The following is a 14,099-nucleotide window of genomic DNA, read 5'->3' as shown; positions in this document are numbered from 1 at the left end:
TCATGTCCATGTGTCTAAGCTTTACAAAGAGCCATCTGAGTTTGAACTACTGTCATACGTTTCTGAATTAGGAGTCACAAAACAGTTGAATCTGACATTGTAAGTCCTTAGATCTTAACTCAAACTCAGTTTGCACATAAATGTGTTTGTGGTATGGATCTGGGTTTTTGTAGTATTGTCACAAACAGGGTATTTTCCCATGGAGGTTGGAGCCAACAATGCTGTCTTCATAGAAATGTTTCTGATTTTTGGTAGTTTTTTCCAACATGTAGCCCAGTGCAAGTAGATGTATTTGTGTCTTGGCTGGACACATACGCATAATAACTCTATTGTTCCCTATCCTGATAGCTAATGGGCCTCCCCAGGGCCTTGAACCCTGAGCTGGCCATGCTCATGCCAAGTGATCTTGCTGCGGAGACAGCATGTGGAGGCTGGAAATGACAGCCTGGGGGAGGTTATGCACACGGTCAAGTTCTCTCTGTATCACTACGAGCATCACAGTATTCTTACTTGAAATCAACACCTGGGATGTATCTTGTCACCATAGTGATGCTTCCTGTATGCCAGTAGGAAAACAGTTCTGTCCACTGTTTATCCCGATGATGACAAATTTCCCACTCTCCATTATGTTTCAACCACATCCTGACAGTTTTAACCAAATGGTCACATCAAAGTCCCTCAAATGAACCATCTTTGGTGCAAAAACCCTCAAGGTCTCATGATGTTACAGAGCCTATTGTGTGGGTGAACAACCCCTTCTCTGCTCTTAAGGACACACAGAACCTGGGGCAAAATATTTATTTCCTTTAAGTGAATGTGTGAGTGGCATTTGGATGTTTACAACTCACAGAAATAAGTTATAGAGAACAAAGGTCTCTGGGATCCATGCCAAAATAAAAAAGAAATCAGTTAAGAGACCAAACACAAGTTCAGGATTGTTCTGTGACATTTTTGTAATGTTCTGAATCTGCTCCCCATGGTGTCCATGCCTTGTCTGTGACTGACTCCAGGGTTGTGTAAATTGTCACCAATATTATTTGGACTGTTTCCTTCTGCGTGTTTACCAGTAAGTGTGGCAGGGCTGTGCACTTGTACTCAAGGCTTGGCTAAATCATTTATGCTATCTGTTTTTAGCCCCTGAAGGTCAGGACGATCATGATGCTCTAGAGCAAGTCATGGGTTCTTCCAGCTCTTCTGCTTTCTGAGGAACACAGGGCACACACATCCTCGGCTCAGGTAGTAATGGCAGAGACCCAGAATGTCAGTCAGACTCACATGAAACACAATTTTTAACAGCAGGTGATTTATTACCAGTTAGCGAAGGATAACTATAAAATAGCAGGAGTGCATGCAGGAGGCCTCGCCAGAAGGTTAACCGACTGATCCATACAAATGCCCCACACTTGCTCCTTTTAAAAATTTAATTCTATTGGTTTACACTGTTGGTGGATTTATTTTAACTGTTTTGAACTGATTGAAATCTATGAGATCTTTAGGAAATGTAAGTTCTTCTGATTAGGAGCCATTCCTGAGAAAAATTAACCTCTTTTGAGAGTGAAGTTGTTCAGTTGTTGACTTGTGTCTTTCGTCTCAGTGAAGCATCCTGGACATTTCTAATGACGGGTTATTTGGGACCGTCATGATCCATGGGATATTGTGATCAGTTGTCAAAGCCTTTCGCAGGAACTCCCCACTCCCCAACTGCTGACTCTGGTAGCAGATCATAAACAGTACTTTCTGTGTATTTTTAAGTCCCTATTTCAGGCATTTGGAGAAAGTGAAACATTTTTACAAGACTGTTTTGGGAAAGCTTCTTTATTTGTTTATGGAAATGAGAACAGTGTTTTCTGTATTTAAAGGAAGAATCTTGGCTACCATGTGTTGTTTGTTAGCATGAAACCATCTTCTTCCTTGATTCATTGCCTTTTTGGAAAAACCATCCTATATTTCCCAAAGGATGTTTCTCCTCAAATTCCACCATAACATTTTACATTGTGGCTTGCATTTAGATTGAAGTAACGTACAAATTTATATATTATTACACACACACAGATATGTACATGCACAAACACGGATTCCACCTGCAATCTCTTGTAAGTCAAACTCTTTTGTGAAGATGAATAGTATGACAAAGTGTATTTCCTTTAGCTTGCACTACTTTGAAGTGACAGGATTATAAATGTTATATTTCCAAAGTGTTCTGAAATGTGTACAAATATACCCAAGTATGTGTGGTAACAGCTTATTCTTGCAGGTCACATTCCAAAGAAGGTGGTGGGGACATCTGCTGTTGATAAAATCTACACAAGTAAAGAGTTGAATAGAACAAACCATACTCTTTTTGTTGTCATAAAAGATACACGTAAGTTAAAAGTTTAGAAATGCCATTCTTTCATTCTCCGGTTTAAATTTGCATCAGAAATGTCGGGCTATGTTTGTACATGGGTAACTCTAGAAATGTCTCATTTAGTAAATTTGTAGAGAGATTTTTTTTAAAGTTACTCTTATTTATTAAGATTTTATTTATTTATTTGAGAGAGAGAGAGCGAGCGAGTGCATGAATGGGGGTGGGGAGCAGCAGAGGGAGAGGGAGAAGCAGACTCCCCACTGGGCAGGGAGCACAATGTGGGGCTCCAATCCTGGACCTTGAGATCATGACCTGAGTGGAAGGCAGGTGTTTAACTGACTGAGCCACCCAGTGGCAGGGAGGGGCAGAGAGTGAGAGAGAAACTTAAGCAGAGTTTGCCCTGAGCGTGGAGCCTGACTTGGGGCTTGATCTCACAACCTGAGCCCAAAGCAGGAGTCTGAGTCTCAAACAATGTGCCACCCAGGAGCCCCCATAAGGAGATTTTTGTATGAAATAGCAGGAAAAATCTGACCTTAGGAGAAGAATAAGAAATGGGATGAAATAATTGAATGATATCTCTTGTATTTATTTATTTCCCCCCCAGATATACTAAGATAGAACTGAGATGTAGCATTGAGCAAATTTTAGGAGTAGAAAATGTGAATATCTACATATAACAAAACTGTTACCACCCTAGGGTTAGTTAAAGCTCCATCTCATCACATAATTACCCTTTCCTCTTTGTGGTGAGAATGATTGAGATCTACTCTCAGCCACTTTCAAGTCTGTAATACAATCGCAGTAACTCTGCACCACGGAACATGTGGTGCATTAGCTCGTCAGGACTCTCATGTGATAACTGGTGGTCGGTTCCCTTTTCCCAACATCTCCCACTTCTCCTCCCCTTACCCCTGGTAACCACATTTCTACTCTCTGTACCTACAGGTTCATCTTTTCTGGATCCCACAGTTGTGTGGGATCACAGAGTGTTTGTCTTGCTCCTCTGACTTGTTCCACCTACCACTAATGCCCTCAAGGTCCATCCATGCTGTCACAAATGGCAGGATTTCCTTCCTTCTCCTGGCAGAATAATACTGCTTTAGATACTTATGCCACATCCTCTTTCTCCGTTCATCTGTGTGGGCACTTAGGTTGTCTCCACATTTGGCCATTGTGAATAGTGCTGCTGTGGATATGGGAGGGCATGCATCTCTGTGATATCCTGATTTCATTTCCTTTGGATGGATACCTAGAAGTTGGTTGCTGCATATAATAACAGCTACATTGTTAATTTTTTGAGGAACCTCCCTACTGCTTTCCATGGAGACTGTATCAGTTTACATTCCCATCAACTGTGCAGGAGTGTTCCCTAACTTCTGTTATCATTGGTCTTTTTTATGACACCCATTCTAACAGGTGTGAATGATATTTGATTGTGCTTTTGGTTTGCATTTCCTGACGATTGGTGATTTGGAATACCTTTCATGTATCTGTAGTTTGTATGTCTTCGGGAAAATATCCATTCAATACCTCTTTACTTTTGAAAAAATGGAATTATTTTTTTATGCCACTGAGTTCCACGAGTTCCTTATATATTTTTGATATTAACCCCTTATCAAGATGTGTAAGTATTTCTCCCATTCTATAGGTTGTCTTTTCATTCTATTGACTGTTTCTTTAGTAGTGCAGAAAGTTTTTGGATTGATGTTTCACTTATTAATGCTTTGCTTTTGTTGCTGGTGCTTTTGAGGTCATATTCAGGCTCAGGGTTACAATTGGATCCCAAAGAGTCGTTCCGTTTGTAGATAGGATGATGCTAGACCAGCCTCATTTGGTAAATGTGAACATGGCCAATGTCATGAATCTTCTCTTCTCTGTTGTCTTCTAGGAGTTTTACAACTTCAGTTCTTCTATTTACATGTCAATCCACTGCAAGTTAATTTTTGAGGTGTCTAATAGAGTGCTACAATTTCAATTCTCTGCATGTACTTACCCATTTTTTGTTTTCAGGAGCATTTTTTAAGAAGACTGTGTTTCCCCATCAACATTCTTGACTGTTGTCAAATGTTAGTTGTCTGTATGTGGGTGGGTTTATGCGTGAGCTCTTCAGTCAGTTCCTTTGCTGTGTGTGTCTTTTTCTTCCGCCAGTACCACACTGTCTTCGTCACTAGAGCTTTAACATGTAGCTTGAGTCAGGATGTGCGATGCTTCCTGCTTTGTTCTTCTCAGTCGTGGTGACTTTGGCAATTGGGAATTTTTGTAGTTCCATACAGATTTTAGGATTTTTTTTCTCTATCTGTGAAAAATACCAATCAAATGTTGATAAGGATTCATTGAATCTGTAATGGTTTTAAGTAGTGTGGACATTTTAGCCTTTATAATTCCTTTAATTCATGAATACTAGATATTTTAATTCTTCCATTTCTTTCATGACTATCTTGTAGTTTGAAGTGTACAGATGTTTTTCCTCCTTGGATCAGTTTATTCCTTAATGTTTTATTGGTTCATATGCTGTTGTGAATGAGATAAAAAATCCTTTCACCTATTTTGTTGTTATCATATAGAAAGGGAACTCATTTCTGTATGTTGAGTTTCTGTTTTATAAGTTTACTAAACTTGTTGATAAGTTCCAACAGTTTTTTGGTGGTGTCTAGGATTTTTCTGTATATGAGATTGTATCATTTCCAAACAAAGATGATTATACTTAAAAAAAAAAAATGGCTGCCATTTTATTTCTTTTTTTGCCAGATTGCCAAGGCTAGGATTTCCAGTCTATGTTCTCTTATTTATTTTTTTTGAAGATTTTATTTATTTATTTGATAGACAAAGATCACAAGTAGGCAGAGAGGCAGGCAGACAGAAAGAAGGGAGAAGGAAGCTCCCTGCCGAGCAGAGAGCCTGATGCGGGGCTCGATTCCAGGACCCTGAGATCATGACCTGAGCCAAAGGCAGAGGCTTTAACCCACTGAGCCACCCAGGCACCCTGGTTTTTCCTTTTGTTTTTCAAAAAAATTATTTATTTATTTATATTATTATGTTTAATTACCCAACATATAGTACATCATTAATTTTTTTGTCATATTTATTTATTTACTTATTTATTTAAAAAATTTTTTTTTCAATTTATTTATTTTCAGAAAAACAGTATTCATTATTTTTTCACCACACCCAGTGCTCCATGCAATCCGTGCCCTCTATAATATCCACCACCTGGTACCCCGACCTCCCACACCTCCGCCATCTTCAATCCCCTCAGATTGTTTTTCAGAGTCCATAGTCTCTGAGGATTCACCTCCCCTTCCAATTTACCCCAACTCCCTTCTCCTCTCTAAGTGTTCAGTGGTTCATTAGTTGTGTGTAATGCACAGTGCTCATCACAACCTGTGCCCTCCTTAATACCCATCACCTTATGGTGATCCCTGCAACCCCTTCCCTCTGTAACCCTCAGTTTGTTTCCCAGAGTCCAGAGTCTCTCACGGTTTGTTTCCATCTCTGATTTCTTCCCATTCAGTTTTCCCTCCCTTTCCCTAGGGTACTCTACTTTATTCCTTATGTTCCACATATGAATGAAACCATGTGATAATTGTCTTTCTCTGTTTGACTTATTTTACTTAGCATAATCCCCTGTAGTTCCATCCATGTTAATGCAAATAGTAGGTATTCATCCTTTCCGATGGCTGAGTAATTGTCCATTGATTATATGAGCCACATCTTCTTTACCCATTCATCTGTGAAGGACATCTCAGCTCCTTCCGGCAGTTTGTTACTGCAGATGTTGCTGCTATGAACACCAGGGTGGGGTGCACGTGTCCCATTTTTTTCCTGTACATCTGTATCTTTGGGTAAATACCAAGTAGTACAATTGCTGTGTCTTAATGTAGCTTTTTTTCAACATTTTGAGGAAACTCCATACTGTTTTCCAAAGTGGCTGCACCAGCTTGCATTCCCATCAACAGTGGAAGAGGGTTCCCCATTCTCCACAACCTTGCCAATTTTTTTGTTTTCTGTCTTGTTAATTTTTGCCATTCTGACTGGCATAAGGTGGTATCTCATTATGGTTTTGATTGTATTTCCCTGATGGCTAGTGATGTTCAGCATGTTTTCATGTGTCTGTTGGCCACTTGTATGTCTTCTTTGGAGAAGTGTCTATTCATGTCTTCTTCCCATTTCTTGACGAGATTATTTGTTTTTTGGATGTTGAATTTGCAAAGTTCTTTATAGATGTTGGATACCAGCCCTCGATCTGTAATGTCATTTGCAAATATCTTCTCCTATTCCATGGGTTGCCTCTTAGTTTTGTTGACTGTTTCCTTTGCTGTGCAGAAGCTTTTTATCTTGATGAAATCCCTAAATTTCATTTTTGCTTTTGTTTCCCTTGCCTGTATTTTAACCTTTTAAAAGATTTTATTTATTTATTTACCAGAGAGAGAAAGAGAGAGAGCGAGCGAGCGCACAAGCAGGGGGAGCAGCAGTCAGAGGGAGGAGCAGGCTCCCTTTTGAGCAAGGAACCTCATGTGGGACTTGATGCCAAGACCCTGGGATCATGACCTGAACCAAAGGCAGATGCTTAACCAACTAAGCCATCCAGACATCCCTTCCCTTGCCTTTAGAGACGTGTCTTGCAAGAAGTTGCTGTGGTCCATGTCGAAGAGTTTACTGCCTATGTTCTCCTCTAGGATTTTGATAGATTCCTGTCTTACATGGAGGTTTTTCATTCAGTTTGACTTTATCTTTGTGTGTGGTGTAAGGTAGTGGTTCAATTTCATTCTTCTCCATGTGTTTGTCAGTTTTCCCAGAGCCATTTATTGAAGAGACTATCTTTTTTTCCATTGGATATTCTTTCCTGATTTGTCGAAGATTAGTTGACCATAGAGTTGAGGGTCCATATCTAGTTTTCCTATTCTATACCATTGGTCCATGCGTCTGTTTTTGTAGCGGTACCATGTTGTCTTGATGATCACAGCTTTGTAATACAGCTGGAAGTCAGGCATTGTGATGCCCCAAGGTTTGGTTTTGTTTTTCAACATGTCCCCTAGCTATTTAGGGTTTTTTCTGGTTCCATACAAATTTTAGGGTTATTTGTTTCAGCTCTGTGAAAAATGTCCATGGTATTTTGATAGGGATTCAATTGAAAGTATTGATTTCTCTGGGAAGCATAGACATTTTCACAATATTTATTCTTTCAATTCCTGAGCATGGAATATTTTTCCACTTCTTTTTATCTTCCTCCATTTTGTTCATGAGTGTTCTATAGTTTCTAGAGTATGGAGCTTTTACTCCTTTGGTTAGGTTTATTTTTAGCTGTCTTATGGTTTTTGGTGCTATTGTGAATGGAGTCAATTACTTAATTTCTCTTTCTTCAGTTACATTGTTAGTTGTTTGTGTGTATTGATTTTGTATCTTATTACATTGCTGAATTGCTGTATGAGTTCTAGCTACTTGGGGCTGGAGTTTTTTGGATTTTCCATGTAAAGTAACATATCATCTGTGAAGCGAGAGAGTTTGACTTCTTCTTTGCCAATATGGATGCCTTTTATTTCTTTTTGTTGTCTGATTGCTGAGGCTAGGACTTCTAGTACTATGTTGAGCAAAGTGGTGAGAGTGGGCATCCCTGTCGTGTTCCTGACCTTCAGGGAAAGCTCTTGTTTTTTCCCCATTGGGAATGATAATAGCTGTGGGCCTTTCTTAGAAGTCTTTTGTGATGTTGAGGTATGATCCCTCTATCCCTATACTCTGAAGAGTTTTAATCAGGAACAGGTGTTGTATTTTGTCAAATACTTTTTCTGCATCAATTGAAAGGATCATATGATTCTTGTTTCTTCTTTTCTTTAATATGCTCTATTACTTTAATTGATTTCTGGGTGTTGGACATCACTTGCATCCTAGGAATTCATCCCACCTGATCATGGTGAATAATCTTTTTAATGTATTTTTGGATCCTATTAGCTAGGATCTTGTTGATTATTTTGGCATCCATGTTCACCAGGGATATTGGTCCGTAAGTCTCTGTTTTTTTAAAAAATGTATTTTCTCTCTCTCTCTTTTTTTTTTATTAACATGCAATATATTTGTTTCAGGTGTACAGGTCTGTGATTCATCAGTCTTGCATAATTCACAGTGCTCACTATAGCACATGCCCTCCCCAATGTCCATGTCTATAAATCTTTCTGAATGTGTCTTTGTCTTGTTTGGGATTATAGAACGAGCTTGGGAGTTTTCCTTCCATTTCTATTTTTTGAAACAGCTTCTGTGGAATAGGTATTATGTCTTCTCTCAATGTTTGGTAGAAATCCCCTGGGAAGACATGTGGCCCTGGACTCTTGTTTTTGGGGAGGTTTTTGATTACTGCTTCAGTATCCTTGCTGGTTATTGGTCTGTTCAGATTGTCCATTACTTCCTGTCTTGTTAGTTTATATGTTTCCAGGAATGCACCCATTTCTTCCAGATTGCTTACTTTGTTGGCATATAGTTGCTGGTAATAATTTCTAATAATTGTTTCTATTTCCTTGGTATTAGTCATGATCTCTCCCCTTTCATTCATAATTTTATTAATTTGATCCTTTCTCTTTTCTTTTGCATAAGTCTGGCCAGAGGTTTATCACTAGCTTCTAGTTTTGTTGATATGTTCTACTGCTTTTCTGGGTTTGGTTCCTGATTTCTGCTCTAATCTTTATTAATTTTCTTCTCCTGCTTGGTTTAGGCTTTAATTGGTGGTCCCCCCGCCTTGTCCTTTAGGTGTAAGGTTAGCTTGTGCATTTGGGATTTTTCTAAAATTTTGAGAGAGGCTTAGATGGCTATGTACTTACCTCTAAGGACCTCCTTTGCAGTATCTCATAGGTTTTGAACCGATGTGTTTTCATTTTCATAGTTTCCATGAATTGTTTAAGTTCTTTAATTTCCTGGTTGACGCACTTACTCTTTAGCAGGGTGCTCTTTAGCTTCCATATGTTTATGTTCCTACCAAATTTCTTCTTGTGGTTGAGTTCAAGTTTCAAAGCGTTGTGGCCTGAACATATGCAGGGAATAATCTCAGTCTTTTGGCACTGCCTGACACCTGGTTTGTGAATCAGCATGCGATCTGTTCTGGAGAATATTCCATGTGCACTCAGGAAAAATGAGTATTCTGTTGTTCTAGGATGGAATGTTCTGTATATATCTACGACATCCATCTGGTCCAATATGTCATTCAAAACTCTTGTTTCTTTGTTGATCTTCTGCTTAGATGACCTGTCCATTACTGTGAGTGGAGTGTTGATGTGTCCTATGATTAATGTAGGAGAATCAGTATGGTTCTTTATTTTGCTTATTAATTGGCTTATATAATTGACTTCTACCATGTTGGGGCCACAGATATTTACAATTGTTAGATCTTCCATTTGGGTAGACCCTTTAAGTACGATATAGTGTCCCTCTGTGTCTCTTACTATAGTCTTTGGTTTAAGGTCTAATTTGTGTGATATGAGGAAAGCTACCTCAGCTTTCTTTTGAGGTATTTTAGCATGGTAAATGGTTCCCCATTCCCTCACTTCCAATCAGAGGTGTGTTTAGGTTCAAAGTGAGTCTTGTGTAGACCCATATAGATGGTTCTTGCTTTTTTGTCCAATTTCAAACCCTGTGTCTTTTTTTGGGAGTATTGAGACCATTTGCATTGAGAGTACCTTTTGAAAGAGATGAATTTAGTGCCATTGTATTTCCTTTAATGTCTCTGTTTCTGGAGATTGTGATGAGCACTAATGAAATCACTGAACACTATATCAAACACTAATGATATGTTGGAAACTGAGCATAATAAAAAAAATAAAAAAAAGAAAGATTGTAGGTGAGTTGGGGGAGAGGCAGAGGGAGACAGAGAGGGGAAGCAGACTCCCATCTGGGCAGGAGATGGATGCCTAAATTTGGCTCCATTCCAACACCCTAGGATCATGTCCTGAGCTGAAACTGAGTGTGAAGCGTAAGGGACTAAATCACACTGGGGCCCCACATATTTATACTTAAAGTTAAGTAACTGAATGGATTCTTTTTTAAGAATTAATGTATAATGTATTATTTGTTTCAGGGGTACAGGTACTGAATGGTTCTTAATTATATATGTAAATATTTTGGATAATTATGTTGAAAAGTCTTACATGTTTTGTAAAACATGTAGGTCATTCACAAATGAGAACCAAAGGAATTATTTGTCCTCTGTGAAATAATGTGAAATAATAAAAGAGACAGATGAGGTCTCCTCTGGCATGATCCTTGATCATCATTCTCCCTGAGGATGGCAACCTCTGGACAGTTCAGTGACAGGGGGTCATTAACAGTGTGGGGCATCTGCTCCTCAGAGACGTCAGCCAGGGAGCACATTTGGTTTTCGGTGCCAGCCCAGTCACAGCTGAGTGTCACAGCACCTCTCCTATGCTCATAAGGGAGCACGTGTTATACAGGCAGTGTCATACAGGCAGGTCACTGCTTTTGGGAAACCAAGGTGGAGTTTGCAATTGTCTTCATCTCCCACCTCCTAGAGGAAAAGGGCAGATCTCTGTTCACCTAAAGATACATGAAGTTATCATGAGAAAACATCCTTCTGCTTAGGAAAAATTTATGGATAAGCCAGTGCTGGTGTAGTCAACCTTTGCATTTACTGCACACGACTGATTCTACATGTCCAAGTGCCAGTCCTTGATACCGTCTTTAGGCAATGTCTTGGAAAGGAGGTAGGGAAATAGCTTTGAACCCATAGAGACGGTGAGCAAAGGTGAGTGGAATGGAATCAGTCTCTGTGTTGCTTTAGGAATTGGCAAGTTAATTTTCAGTTGCAATTGTTCTTGAAACAGAAGAGCTGTTGCTTATATGTTCCACTGCCTAAAGGAACAGCCTATGGCAATTCACCAAATATAAGAAGTAAATTTAGTTGTTCATTATAGACTCCACCAAGTCATTCTTAGACATTTCTTTCTACTGCGATACATTCATTATCCCTGCTTACGCAAACATGGGAAATATTTAAATATGCATGTATAGTGGTAGTAAAATGTGACCTTCAGTAATAGAACAAGAAAATATGCAGAAGTGTAAAAATAGTAGACCATATACCTCCATGCTTTCTTTATGGTCCTTATTGTTTGTGAAATTAGACAGTGTTAATTCTGTATGCATAAAGCTCATTGTCATTATTTATAGTTCCTAAATGGTCATTTTCTCCGTTCAGAGTTTCTAAAATATCTAAAATATGTACGGAGTTTTAAGAATGCTATGTTGAAGATCACAACAGGGGAGTTGCATTTTGTGAATATTGTGTCAGTGCAGTCCTATTCGGACACTGGGTTCCATCCTTCTATCCTTGCGCAGGATCATGAATGGAGTCTTGTGTGAGTGGTGCCCTGCTCAGACGCTCTTTACCTGGCTGCTGCTCCAATCCTAACTCTATATGTTAGGAATATGGGCTGCCAGGTGCACAGCCGTTCTCTTCTTCAGAGATTTGCCCTCAGCTGAGAGGGATCTGCTTTGCCAGGGGGTCTCAGAAGTGTGGGCAACTCTTAGTCAGTGACAGACTCATGGGAGAGGCAAGGCTGCCAACACCAAGGCAAGACTAAATCTGGTGCAATTCATGCCCAGAATTGTGCTGTCCAAGACTGGAGTACATAGTCACAGGAAGTCACTTAAATTTAAATTAATTAAAATTAAATAGAATACAAAATTTCATTTGTCAGTGAGGCCATTTAAATGCTCACGTGGTGACATGTGGATAGTGGCTATTGCATTAGGCCGTGAGGGCTGAGTATTTCTCTCAGCACAGATGCATACTTGTATGGGAGACTTGTGTCCGCTTTCTTACAGGGTTAGGCTCATTCCGTATTCCATTTAAGACCATGTCTTTCCTTATTCATGTTCTCTGCTCTGTTTTGCTTCCCTCATCCCCTTTATCCTAAGAGCATTTCCTGAACAAACCACCTGCAGTGGAAATCCTACTTGATCTTCTTCTCCCATGGAACCTGGTGTAAAGCACCATCCATGTTAGTGAGACCTATCATTTCAGGGGTTGTGAAAGCTGCCTTCCCCCTCACTAGCTCATCCTGCATTGCCCTTGGAGGTCTGTTCTAGTATATATGGGGTCAGCTCATAGCTAGGGGACAGAGCTTTATTAAAGTAATAGTGATTCATTCCTACCACTGCCAGCACTATTTCAGGATTCATTCAGGAACTGGATAGGGCAGAGTTTATATGTCAGTTCTGTCAATGACTGTTACATATTTGACATATCTTCAATACAGACACTTTGTATGTATTGTACATATGCAGTTTGCATACTGAGCAGCTAGTTTTATGGAACTATGTATTTTGCCACTTAAACTTTTAGGGTTGTATTTCAGTATTGAACCTTTATGGTAATTGCTCTGTTAGCTTACGTGTCCTGGTATTAAACATTTAGTCTGTTTCATTTGATGCCCGTTGTCTTCATTATTACTGTAGAATTGGGTTCTTGTGCTCTCCCTCTTTTTCCCTCGTCCCCATTCTTTCTAATGTATGTATGTATTTAAAGTACTTTAAGTCTTAAGCTCAGACTGAAAGACCTTTTGTACCTATGACTGATGCAAGCACAAAGGCCATTATTTCATTTTTCTTATACCAAATATTAATGCAGTGTGGAACTGTACTGGCATAAAATTGTAATGAGCACATCATTGATTCACATAGTTACTGATAAAATCCTATGCCCTGTCTTTAACATGAGAGATCCACCCACCCCAGTCAACTATTTTTTTTTTTTAAGATTTCTTTTAAAATTGCTAAATGCTTGGTCCTGAGCGGAAACCTGCACTAGCAGAGGATGGAACAGAGGAATGGTAGTTCTTTCACGGGGTTTATCCTGCTGGGGTTCTCTGACCGGCCTCAACTGGAGCTAGTCCTCTTTGTGGTTCTCCTGATCTTCTACCTGTTCACTCTGCTGGGAAACACCACCATCATTGCCTTGTCTCACCTCGACCCACATCTACATACTCCCATGTACTTTTTCCTCTCCAACCTAAGCTTCCTGGACCTGTGTTACACGACCAGCACTGTCCCTCAGCTCCTGGTTCATCTCAGGACTGCAGACAAGTCTATCTCATATGGTGGCTGTGTAGTTCAGCTGTTTGTTGCTCTAGGGCTGGGATGCACGGAATGCCTTCTGTTAGGGGTCATGGCGTTTGACCGCTATGCAGCCATCTGCAAGCCCCTGCAGTACACCGTGATCATGCACCCCCGTCTCTGTGCCCTCATGGCTTCTGCATCATGGTTCTTTGGTTTTGCCAACTCCTCATTGCAAACAACGCTCATCTTCATTGTACCACTTTGTGGGAGAAATAAAATAGACCACTTCTTTTGTGAGGTCCCACCATTCCTCAAGCTTGCATGTGTTGACACCACTGTGAATCAGTCTGAGCTCTTCTTTGTCGGTGTGGTCATCCTCCTCATACCTGTGGCCTTAATCATCTTCTCCTATGGTCGGATCGTCAGGGCGGTCTTAAGAATAAAGTCATCTGCAGGGCAGAGGAAAGCGTTTGGCACATGTGGGTCCCACATCACAGTGGTCTCCCTGTTCTATGGCACGGCCATCTATGCTTACCTCCAGCCCAGCAACAACTACTCCCAGGATCAGGGCAAGTTTGTTTCTCTGTTCTACACCATTGTCACCCCCATGGTTAACCCTGTCATATATACACTGAGGAACAAGGATGTGATGGGGGCAATGAAGAAGGTACTTTGTAAGGGCCATGACTCCAAATGA

The 14,099-nt window shown here is 40.0% G+C and overlaps 1 protein-coding gene across 1 annotated transcript; it reads left to right on the top strand.

Annotated features, from left to right (window-relative positions):
* Positions 1-13,160: 13,160 nt before the first annotated feature.
* Positions 13,161-14,099, top strand: LOC309865177 (putative olfactory receptor 2B8; the record flags this gene model as incomplete). Its single annotated transcript, XM_082731361.1, has 1 exon — positions 13,161-14,099. The coding sequence occupies one exon, from the start codon at positions 13,161-13,163 to the stop codon at positions 14,097-14,099; it is 939 nt and encodes a 312-aa protein (XP_082587487.1).

This window comes from Mustela nivalis (genome assembly GCF_964662115.1).
Source record: "Mustela nivalis genome assembly, chromosome: 5".
In the NCBI taxonomy this organism is placed as follows: domain Eukaryota; kingdom Metazoa; phylum Chordata; class Mammalia; order Carnivora; family Mustelidae; genus Mustela; species Mustela nivalis.
This window is presented reverse-complemented; position numbering and strand designations above follow the sequence as displayed.